The sequence below is a fragment of the Idiotropiscis lumnitzeri genome, chromosome 20, assembly GCF_059441095.1.
Source record: "Idiotropiscis lumnitzeri isolate Australia: NSW breed Sydney's pygmy pipehorse chromosome 20, RoL_Ilum_1.0, whole genome shotgun sequence".
Taxonomy (NCBI): Eukaryota; Metazoa; Chordata; class Actinopteri; order Syngnathiformes; family Syngnathidae; genus Idiotropiscis; species Idiotropiscis lumnitzeri.
In genome coordinates this window covers 7,078,268-7,090,462 of record NC_142410.1, presented here as the reverse complement: position 1 = coordinate 7,090,462, position 12,195 = coordinate 7,078,268, and the positions used below count along the sequence as shown (strand labels likewise).

General features: G+C 45.2%; 2 protein-coding genes across 2 annotated transcripts in view; both read right to left on the bottom strand.

Annotated features, from left to right (window-relative positions):
* LOC148317365 (tripartite motif-containing protein 16-like protein) overlaps nt 1-1,062 on the bottom strand; it is a 52,551-nt gene extending 51,489 nt beyond the window's left edge. Inside the window, exon 1 of the mRNA XM_088285173.1 lies at nt 58-1,062. The gene's annotated coding sequence lies outside the window, so the exon portion shown is untranslated. The remainder of the gene's footprint in view (nt 1-57) is intronic.
* A 150-nt stretch (nt 1,063-1,212) lies between these two features.
* On the bottom strand, nt 1,213-9,228 carry lrrc4bb (leucine rich repeat containing 4Bb). Its single transcript, XM_088285171.1, has 3 exons — nt 8,856-9,228; nt 4,705-5,331; nt 1,213-4,615 (listed from the first exon to the last, which is right to left on the bottom strand). The coding sequence occupies exons 2-3, from the start codon at nt 4,945-4,947 to the stop codon at nt 2,630-2,632; spliced, it is 2,229 nt and encodes a 742-aa protein (XP_088141297.1). The 5' UTR covers nt 4,948-5,331; nt 8,856-9,228; the 3' UTR covers nt 1,213-2,629.
* Between the last annotated feature and the right edge of the window lie 2,967 nt (nt 9,229-12,195).

The window sequence follows — 12,195 nt, the reverse complement described above, 5'->3', positions numbered from 1 at the left end:
GCGGCGTTAGTCGGCGAACTCACGTGTATTAAATACCAAAACATAGTATTTACTTACGCGTGATTGACATCGAAACAGCAAGAGCTCAAGTGCTAGCTTGCGAACGCGCATCGCGTGTTGCGTTTTTGGAGTCGGAAATTTCAAAACCCAAAGTACAACATGACGCATTTGCAAGAAGCCATTGATGGCAACACCCGACAATAAAACATAACATACCTAGGTGTCTAGAATATACTAATTTACAGTGCTAAAAAAACATTGGGAAAAATGGGTTACCAATTGTGTTTTGCTGAGATTGTTATTTCCGAGTTTTATCTTTTCTCTCTCACGCTCCCTCTCTCTCTCTCATGTGTTTAGTCACTGACCACATTTTGAATGTGCATTTATTATACATACTAGCTATGTAAAACAAAACATTTTGTAATCAAGTTAAATAAAAAATCAATTCAAGAGACGATTTTGGTTTTCTTTAGCATGATACATTTCCTCAATTTTATGAATATGATTTCAGTCCCTTCTATATTAAAAAATGTATTGGTGCTAAAGAAATGTGAAATTGTATTTATTTGTAGTTTCATAATAATAGTGCAACTCTGCATAGTGTATAGTTATTGGTTCCATTCAAATGCAATCGAATCGGGGCTTGAGTGAATCGTTACATCCCTAATAAAAACGTGAATTTTTCTGCTTAATTCATATTCTACAAATGCAATTTTAATCATGTGTTTCGATGACTTGGGACGCATGGAACACATTATTGTAAAGAACATTTTTGACTTGACTTCCCCTCTTAGCGACGCCACTTCTATTAAGTGAACAAAAAGGAGAAATGAATGCAGTATAGCATCTGTGTGAATGTCTTTCTCTCAGTATTCACACATCCAGCCTGTGCTCAATTGCAACAAACATTTTACGTTCCTGCTTTAAGAAAAATGTCATTTCAAACTTCTCGCCAAAACAAATGTTATCGCTCTCATACCAAGGGCTACTCAGATAAATGCCACCCTTCATGAAAAGCGTCTCTTTGTAGTGTCTGTTGGACGTATACCGCAGAGTGACTAATAGCCTGTCTGAACATGTTAATAGAGCAGATGACACCTTTCATTAGCACAGTGACTAATGGCGCAACCACAACCCATACGTCCACTCCAGGTTGAGCACAAAATCCCTCACGTTTTGCTATCGCGGTTGCCATATTGAGCGGCCACAATCCAATATATGATTCATTTATTTCACACATAATGATACATGGCTAGACAACTGTACACATTATATCAAACTAACAAAAATAAAGAAATACATAGTTGAAACGCGAGAAGCGCAAATGGCATCGAACATATGAAAGTTACACTGTAAAAATGCAGTTCTTACAATTGTCATACAACCAGACATTGTTATTATTGATATACTGTACATTTCCATTCATTCCAATCATCCTAGGTTGGATGTTCGATCCCTTCTCGATTGCTGCAGAGAGATGTCGAAACGTCATTATGACGGCGTTTATGGCATGATTATAGTCACCATGAGCAAGGAGGTCATATCAAATTCCTGGCTACGGATCTGCTTGAAATAACACATAGAAGTCAACACTTTTATTTTAGCCGTACAGGTCTTTGCATGGGAATACCGCTCCCTGTTTGTGAAACATTAGTTGAAACATTATGGCATTGTCAGAATTGATACGATTCAAATACCAAGTAGCTGGCTGTTACAAAATACATAATACACCCTCGGAACACAAAAATTTGTAATGATTACTACTGAAGCAACAGACAGAAGTTTGTCAAAACAGAGATCTGCGTTTACTGCACTACAACCTAAATAGACTTGAAGCCAATTCAAAGATTCACAATGAGTGTTGCAATTGAGCCCTTATGTTCTCTGAGAAGTAGCCAAACTGAAAACATGTATCATAACCAACCTCCCCAAGCTCTGCCGCCCCTCGGTATTCACATAGAAACAAACTCTCCCGGAGTATACATCCACCCCAAAATATCTTTGCGTCGGAGTTTGCAATGATACATATTTAAATGAAAATATATTTATATAATTTGTGGATTTTTCACAGTAGTTTGTACTGCACTGTACCTTTTTGTCCATCTATTTATGCCTACATTATTGTCACCTTGGGGAAGTCTATTGAGTCACTTCAGAGCAAGTGTGGCTTCTTTTTGAGAAGAAAAAAAAAAAATGTCTCTCGGATTTCACATCTCGGTAATCTCTGCCATCTTCAGTGTGGTAAGTACTAGTGTGCATGTCTTCCTTCTCTCCGGGCCAACAATGATATAGTGGCCGATTATTCCCAAAGACTTGTTTTGTTTTTTTTGTTGTTGTTTTTTTTAATGTTTTTTTTTTTTTTTTTGCAAAAAAAAACATTTGCTTTGGCACAGATTTACATTGTAGCAATGTCCATTCCTTGATCTCCTCAGCCATGAGCGTTACTACAAACACAAGTGGCCCTCTGTGGTAATCCTTGGCTCAGTACACCATCACGGACGAGTCTCTGTGTTTGTGTGTCGCCATGTCCCATCTATCCCGTCTCCTGGTGTAAAGTCAATGCACTCTAGTGTCTAATCATTCCGAGCATAAACCCAACATGAATCCCCTCTCTGTCCCACTGGCGCGTTTAGATCTGAGTCTCCTGGACATTTTCCTTTGAGTTCCCCTTGAAGAGAAGCGGCTCCATTTGGGGGTTCTGGTTCTGGCCCATGAAACCTTTAATCGAGCCGTGTAGGCCCATTGTGGGCATGGGGAGAGACATCGGCAGGGGCGGCGACATTGAACTCGGGTTGGTGTTGGTTCCGTTGCCCGAGGAGACGAGCAGATTGGATGTCGAGATGGGGACGGGTGTACAGGAGATGGGGATTTCCTGGCCTTGCTGGTTCTTGTGCATTCCTCCTGATCCCATTCCATCGGGACCGATGCTAAGACCCATCACGTTGTTGTTGAAATGATGGCTCTTGTAGTAATGGTTCAACGTGTCCGAACGGCCAATGTTGGGAAGGTTCACTATTTCCGGACGATGTATCCTTAGCGTGCCTTCTCCGCCGCTGCCGGTGTTCATGGTGGACCCGCCTGAGATACCGCTTCCCGCACCGGCTCCGATCTCGTCTTCCACGTTGACGATTTCGATGGCTCTGGCCGGGCCGTGGTGCTTGTGTAGCTGGTGTTGCTTGCGTAGCTTATAGAAGACCACCAACATTACGGCGGCCATAAAGGTGATGGCCACAAAGCAACCAATGATAATCTTGGTCGTTTTCATCACATCATCCAGGCCGGGAATGTTTGTTACATCAATTATGGACACAGTCACTGCATTTTCTGTGGCTCTGTTTGCTCGTGGGGACAGTGAGGAAAGTGAAGAGAGAGAGGGGGTTATAGTGATGCCGTCTAAGACCCCTCTTTCAACAGTAGGATTAGGGAAATCTATGAAGGTCTCATTGATGTACTGTCTGGCTGAGTTCTTATCGTCCCCACCTCCCACCGTCTCAACGGTCTCCACAGTGACGGTGGTGAAATAGCTGTAGCTGTTGCTGGGGTCTGACGCGGAAACATTGAGCACAGCCGTGGCGGTGGTGTTACCAGCCGAGTTGGTCACCATACAAGTGTACTGTCCGGTATCCTGCACGGTCACGTTGGTAAAGTTGAGCGTTCCGTCATGGAGCACCGAGATCCTGACGCGGTACGATCCGTGGGTCATCAAAGTGCCATTCGGAGTGAACCAGTTGACGGAAGTCATGGAGGTTCCCGTGCGGCATTTGAGCTCAGCGGCCATGCCCTCGGTGACGTTGAGGTCTGTGGGAGGCTCCACGATGACTGGGGCGTAACAGGTGAAATGGCTCTGATCCAGTTCGCCGATGTACTTGCCCTTCAGACCTGGCGGCGCATGGCATCGGGCACAACATGTGGTGTTGCTCGGAACCGTTTCTTTAAGCCACCAGCTGAGCCACAGAACGTCACAGTTGCACACCCACGGGTTATGATTGAGATGCACCCTCTCCAACTGGTGCAAAGGCGTGAAGAGGTCATGAGGCAGTGAATGGAGTGAGTTGTGTGAGAGGTTGAGCTCCTCCAAGTTTTTGAGGTCATCAAAAGCGTTACGTTCAATGACTGACACCTTGGAGTGCATGAGCCACAACTTTCGAAGCGACACAAGGCCCTGGAAGGATCCCGGCCGGACTATCCCCAACTGATTCCCTGACAACTCCAACTCCTCTAGTCGTACGAGCGGGGTGAGGTTGGGGATGTCCTTCAAGCCGCACATGCCAAGATTCAAGAAACGCAAGTTGAACAGACCTTCAAAGGCGGCCTCCGAGATGAAATCCAGTTTCCTGAGCTCCCCGAGATCGAGACGGCGTAAAGAGGGAACGCGGTGAAAGGCGAACGCCGGCAGCGTCTCGATGGGGTTGTTTCGTAGCCATAGTTCCCTTAGCTTGCTGAGGTACTCAAAGGCCTGCGACGGTACCACGGTGAGACGGTTGTCAAAAAGCTCCAGCGTGTTGAGGTTTGGCAGCCCATTGAACGCCCCCACCTCGATCTGCCGGATGTGGTTCTTGGAGAGCTGGAGGATTTCCAGATGCCGCAGGTGTTTAAAGGTGTCAGACTTGATCACCTGGTGTGGAAACAAAAACACGAAGGCATGTTTGTAGCACCACCTGTCAAAACATATGAACTGAACACCGACCGTGTTGTCGCGCTCACCTGAATTGTGTTCTCTTGTAGGTTGAGGTATCTTGTGTTTTCCGAAATACTGTCCGGGACTTGATCGAGAGTCTTCCTCGTGCAGATGACACGGCTCGCCTGATTGGAGCAGCTACAAGGGACAGGGCAGGGGGGTGCTGCCTCTGTCAGCTGAGGTCCATGGTTGTGGAACCACAACAAAAGGTGGACCAACCAGAGGAGGGGGGAAGGGGTGCAGTGGCTGGTCACCATGACAACACGCATGGCAACTGAGTCATGACCCACCCCGACTGCTGTATGATGTTATAAATCACCTCGTAACAGGGGACTTTAAGTGCTTATTTTTATGTTCATATTTTATGTTCTTTTATGTTTTTCTTCTTCAAGTCGACTGCTTAATTATTTAAAAAGACGGGTATAATGTTATATTAAAGACTGTATCTTTAATAGATTCTTACTTTACTTTGCTCATGCTTCTTTGACTACCAAACACCTTGATCTTCCTTGCATGTCATTTTAAGAAAGCATGTCCTTTTTGGTTCCCATGACAATGATTAGTATAAAATTATATTTGGGAGGGATTTTGCTCCGGAAAAAGCGTCTTCTCTGCAGAGGTTGTTTGTTTCTTCTCACTGTGGAAAGGAGGGGCTGGGGGGCGGCGATAGAAGAGAGAAAAGGAGAGAAAAAGAAAGAAAGGAGGTCAAGTCATGCACAGTGCGGTAGCTTTGAGATATTAGCCTAACACATTCATGCAAGGATGCCCAGGATGGAATTTAATTATGAAAATATTACAATGTCCTGGTACAGGAGACAAGCAAGGTCAGGCTTTGAGTTGGGAAGAAGTGTCGTTCAAATTGTGGCCTGTAGCACAACTAGACGGTAAACTGCCATTTTCTTGAACTTAATGACTCGGTTGACAAAAAATAAATAAAAAACAGCCAGGTGACTAGCAGTCAACGAATGTATACATCCTATCTGAAAAATTATTTTGCGTTATAGAGAATTAAATTATGAGAGCCCGCAGGATTAATCTACACGTAAGGTCACTGCAGTGATTCTTGCAATCCATCATAAACCAAAAAAAAAAACAAAAAACACTGTTAACGAGTTAACAAATGCTACCCTCACGCAATCCTGGCAATTATCTTATAATCATTATTGACCGCATGTGCTGTGCGCCATAAGCGAACACACAATTAGGCCTCGCGCCCAAGCTGCCGAACCAAACAAGACATTGAGAACAAGACCCACGCTGATATGCATCCGTAGCAAAACCGTGCCCTTGGTTAAGAGGCTGTCGCGTCACTTTTTTGGAAACAGAAATGCCTGCAAGCATCAGCAGACTCACTAAATTTAGAATTGCTCGGGCTATTTCCCTCGCAACGATAAGAGCCCAAGTGCCGCCTCGTTTTCGAGACATTACGACACCGGCGATCTTTGTCCTCTTCTAAGTTCGCCGTGTTGAATATACATTATAGATGCACGTATTTTTAATCTGCAACAAACGCTGCTTTTCACACGCTCCGATGGCGATGTTTTGCGTCTCCTCTCCTATATGCAACGATGATGCATGGGCTCCTAGAAACACAGTTGCTGTGGCAACCTGCTCACTCACCATCTTGTGTTTTTTACTGTCCAGCGCCCCATTCTACATTATTATATTTAGCAGCGCTTGATGAGCGTTTGCCACTCAAATCGCAAGTTCCACTGCACTTAAATATCATATACAACCAAAGCATTTACTCATACAATCCGTCCAGAAACTTGGGAGAAGACCAAAAATCATGACAAATTAGATTATAATATCTACAAGGTCAGTGGTTGTGAAAGAAAACAGAGCTAACAACTGTTATAGCAGCTATTAAGGAAATTCACGAAGGAGTGTGTTTGCTAAAAATAGATTTTTTTTCCAGATGCTCAGCACATCCCACAAACTTCTCACACTCTCACACACACCCTCATACAGGCGCACAATGTATATAAGCACACGGACTGTCAACAACAAGTGATACACAAATAGAGAGGCGCCAGGATGGAATTGCCCCGTTTGCTAATTTTGCAACTACACTTTTGTAATATGACTGTTAGGGGAAGTGTAGGGGCGAATTTGTTTAAGGGCTAACTGTAAGCAAGATGGCGGGCCGGTCAGAGCCCAGACAAGGAAGGGAAAGGAGTCCAAAGTGCAATTTAGTATCTTTTACTGAACTTATTTCTTGGAAGCATTAAATGACAAATAATAATACGTTTGATTGAGTCTGCAAATAAACAATTGAAATTATGAATTAGTTTCAGCTTCCAATATTGCAAATAATGTTCAGAATACATGAAGAGAGATACACTGTCGAAACGTGAGCGTTCCAAAAAATACGAATGTAACAAATGAATCGGCACATTCGTTTGAGGATGAGACCCAGCATCTTGGATCAAGATTTTGACAACAATGGGCAAATGGGACTTTGATTTAAAGTTAAAAACAACAACAACAACTTGTATTTATTTGGCCCAATGCACTAATCTAAATTGGAACAACTTATTAAAATCTTGACATGTATGGCAACAATTAATTTGTTGTGTGAACTCGCATTTCTTTATCAAAAATGCGGAAAAGACACTTTTCACGCAAGCAAAACTTAAAATATTTTCTTGAATTTCCCAACTTAAAATGCTCTCAAAGTTTCTTGCCTTTGAAATTTGAGTTCACTCAACTTAGTCATAATGGCTTCTTCCTTGAGGTTAAAAAGTCTGTTTTATTTCTTACTTCAATGCACTACCACACACGAGGGATATTTAAGTGGCTCTGCTAGGTGTGCGGTTTCTTTCCACAGCCTTGGGGGAGCAAAAACACATTATTCACATGTTAAGGACCACACATGGTCACAAACCTTTCACTGTGTGGGGAGAGAGAGGGAGAGAGAGAGAGAGAGAGAGAGAGAGAGAGAGAGAGAGAGAGAGAGAGAGAGAGAGAGAGAGAGAGAGAGAGACCTTGACACTGAAAGCCTGTTGCCTTGACCTGCCATCCTCAATCTCTCAACCATATGAGGCAAGTTATATCTCATGAGATGCTCTTCAGGTAATAGAATATTACACAGACTCTTTTTTTTGGGGGGGGGGGGGCTGGTTGAATCGTGGCATCGCTGTTCACCTGCAATTTATTTATTTCCCCCAAGCTGAAGGAAATCCTCAAAGGTGTATTTTTTTTTTATTTAATCTTTGTTGCTCTTTGGTGTTGAGAGCAGATTGCAACAATGTCGTTATTGATTATTCGATCAGGCCTGAGAGAGCGCTCAGTCGTGAAAAGACAAATTAGCTGCGAGCTGCTGACCAATTGCTACAAACCAATCACGTCGTGATTGTATCAAGCCTTTCCACAACACAGTCGTTAAGGTTTATGAAGAGGCAGGGGGGGGGGGGGCGAGTTGTTTTCGGGTGTGGGGTGGGGGTGGGGGGTTCAAAAAGAGAGGAAGGGTCTATCTAGTGATGGGTTGTTAAGTCCACGCAAGGCCCGATGAGATGATGGCGTGCATGAACACAAAGCGACACAGGTGCAGCAGGGCCAACATCATCTACTGTAACTATGACAACACTAGATTGATTCAGGATGTGGGAATCGAGGTGGGCAGAAATGCTGCTTCATGGCCAATATTGCAATCAAATGATGAGGATTTTTTTTTTCCGTTGAATATAGTGAGCTCACTGATGACCAGCACTCTCCCTTCAATATGTAGCACAATCGAACAGAATGGCCTTATTCATCAATGCAGCTGCGCTCACTATACGGCGCACCTTCCTCCAGAACGCAATTGAAATTCTGAATAGGCCTAATTCTGCACATGCTGCATTACAAAATGGCTTGCACCCACTCGCGCTTAATGACAACTGCACCCACAAAACCCCTCCACCGCCACCTCCTCCACGGTTTCTTTAAAGGCAAAAAAAAAAAATGCGCTTACATAATGCATTTGCTTTTTATTTAACCCCGGCTTTACTTTTCCGCTTATTAAATATTCACCCCTTCTAAATTGTCACGCATCTTTGCAGCTTCTGCACAATTTACCACCTGATAGTCTTCGCTGGATGTCAGCGCGTGCACATCGCGGAATCAAATGTAATCACCGCGCCGGCCATTTCATCCTTCTCTTTAAACGTTCACACCTGCACAAACATGCGCTTACCTCGGCGTTGCGGAGTCTAACGTCGATGTTTTCCCTTCGACATCCTCATCAGCGCTCGCTCGTCTGTCTTTTCCCAAACCCGCCCCCCCTTTTCGCCAAAATGGATTGGCTTGTCTCCCGGGCTGAGAGCTGCCCTCTTCTTGTTCGTCTTGTCGGCTATTCCGCAGCGCCAACGCAACGCGGGGGTCTTGCACGGTGGAGGTGGTGCTGGTGATGATGGCAGCTTACAGATGAACACAATTCCACGCCGACAGGCACGCGCGCGACAAAAGAATTGAAGGAGTGAGGGGTGGGGGTGGGGGGCAATCAGTTGAAAGGCCACCGGGAGACGATGATATTAGTATGATCACATTGGGTTGAAGGGGACGAGCATGCATGCGCGCGTCTGGTCATCCTTGGAGAAGGCGCGCATGCAGGCTGCGCACAAGTTTTTTTTCTCCCCCCCCCCCCCCCCCCGCACCCCTCCTCCTCCTCCTCCCTTCCTCGGCTTTACGCATATTTCGCATGTCGGCCTCTCTGAATCCCACTAAGAGCAGCTAAGAAGTGCCTCTCGTGGCTACACCTGCAGTCATGGAGCCATTCAAGCACTTCATCCGCATGAGTTGGCCTGTAAAAGAGCATGATGCTGACACATATTTTAGTCATGACTCAGTATGGAACAAATGAGGACAAGTTCAGGCTTTGCAGTGAGCGTATTGACAAGATTATAAAGTAAACACTGACTGACTTGACTTATGACTCCACTTACATTGCTTGGAATTTAATGGCGGCTGCTTGATTTTGGCAGACGATTAGTGACTCTGTCTAAATATCGTGACTAAGCAATGTTGGACGAGCTCCATTACTTTTGCTTAAGGAACTTTTTGGAACAACACACATAAAATGTTACTTTTACGCAGTGGCGTAACCAGACATTTTTCAGAGGGTTGGCCGTGCATGCACTACTTTAACTTGGTCACATTGAGCTACAATTTTATCGCAACTTGTAGTTTTATCGTCATATTTATTATTGCTTGCACAATCAATTTTGATTCGTCAGAAAATGTCATCTGGATCTGTCTAAAAAAACGACAGCGTTTCAGCCTACAAGAAGCCTGGAACTTGTGAAAGCAGAAAAGAGGCCGTCTCGGGCTGCGCCTGCAAAATATGATGCACTGAAATATTTTCTGGCGATCAAGCGAGAAAAGACACCTACAGTGTCGGGAAATGGCTTACAGCGGGAGTCCGTTTTCGTACCTCGAGGTACAATCGACACAAATGTACCTCACAAGGCTTGTCTCATCGTGGATCAAAGATGCACAAGGACTGCTTGTTCCGTGTTGATTTTGAAGATCAACTGCAAACAGAGGAGAATCCCGGTAATTGTGGCATTTAATTGCTAATTGGTATACTGTGCAACAAATGATAAACACAAAATAGCCCATATTTAATATGTAAGATGGGTGCAGTTACTGCGATAGGATTTTATTTGAATATCATAAATAAGAATACTTCTGTCTCCATTTGTGAACAGTCTATGTCACAGGGGTGGGCAAACTTTTTGATCGGCGGACCACAATGGGTTCGAAAATTTGACATAGGGGCCGGAGCAGGAGCAGATGGATGGAGTGTTTTGGTCACCTCATCTCATCTGAGAAAAAAAATACATTTAATTTTAAATGAAAGTGAACAAAAGGTGTGTAGACTTTTAAAAAAATTGTTTTTAAAAAAACATTCTATTTGAAAGGGAGCCGTCTTTTGTGAGGACTTTTCATCAAGCATCGTGTGCGTGTGTGTGTGTGTGTTGAATTGGCCCCAGCACATTTGAAGTGTCCTCTCTCATCAGTTGTTGTGCTTTGACTGCCCTCTTCACTGTCAGCTCCAAGTTAGCGCATCTTCGCTCTGTCCCAGCCCGCACTAAAAGGTCAAAGGACGCAGAAGGCCGGTTATGCTTCTGAAAGACCTCCAAGATATGCCCCTCTCCCCTTCCCATATCCTCCTCGCCCCCCCCTCCTTCCTTTTGCACTTCCCTTCCCTGTGAATGCTGTAGTGAGCATTGTTCACGAGCGCTGGCTTTTTTGCTGAAAGCCGCACAGCAATGAGGTCTCTGTGCCTTTACGCCCCCCCCCCCCTCCGCCTCCCACCTCCTCCCGTCTACCCCCCCCCCCCTCTCTCTCTCTCTATTAAATTTCCAGTCACACTGCGGTGCAGAGGATATTCCTCCTTTCCCTTGTTCCCACTCTTCCCTCCTCTCCTCTCCTCCCCCTCCACCGCTCTCTGCTGAAATCGCAGCTCACAATCCGGCCTGCGTCCCAACCTGGCCGCCTTTCAGCGCTCACTCTCCTCTCTGTGCATCTTTTTGCCTTCCAACCACCCTCCCCCCCGCCCACCCCAGGCCGCCACGCCATTTAAAATGACTCCACGCCGCCCCTGCCAAGTCCCCGGCGCTTGCCCCCCCCCACCCCCCAACCCACTCTGCTTTCCACTCCGTGTCCTCACTGTGTCATTGCACATTGAATCTGATATCCCCCCCCCCCCTCTGCAACCCCCCCCTTCTGCATGTATGGCTCGTGAATTCGCAGGCACCCTTGAGCATCTGTGTGAGGAGAGGAGGACACGGACATGCATTTGTTCACCATAAATAAACATCACGGCAGTATTGCTCGTGTCATCAGTACACGAAGAGCACAGAGGAGGGGATTGTCATCCTTCCATGCAGAGGACAAGCGCGTGGCACTTTCCGATGCAAACTAAACCGCTTCAACTTAACGCCGTGTTGGGAGCCACGGGAGGAGAACGGGAGAGGGAGGGCGGCGAGGATTTGGCAGAGACATGCTAGCGCGCCGAGACATATGTGGCATGCTGATAGCACCACAGAGGTGCAGCTCACACTGTGAAGGGAGTTTTGGAGGGAGGGGGCCTGATGGGTGGAGTGCGCCCGTACACACGTCTGTCAATTCTATCCCCCTCACCAATGTGAAGAAAAAGAAAAAAAGTATATACATTTTGTGGTGCCAATATATGGGAGGCTGAGAGAAAACAGTGAGGAAAAAAACCTGGTGTCACCGTATCTTAGCAACTGCCTCCATCTCCTTGGAGACGGAGGGCTGACATCATTTCCTGTCTGGGAGAGGAGAACTCACTTCAAGTGTGTGTGTATGAGTCGGTGGGTTTGAATGTAAGTTGACTACATGTTATGAATACACATGTATAGGATGGGCACACTCTAATTAAAAAAATAGAATAGAATATACAACAGTTTGACTCCACAAGTCAAGATGCAGTGTTGTCATTGCTGTTGTGTTTTTTTTTTAATACCACACAAATAACCGATTATTATTACGTCAATAACTGCATTGAC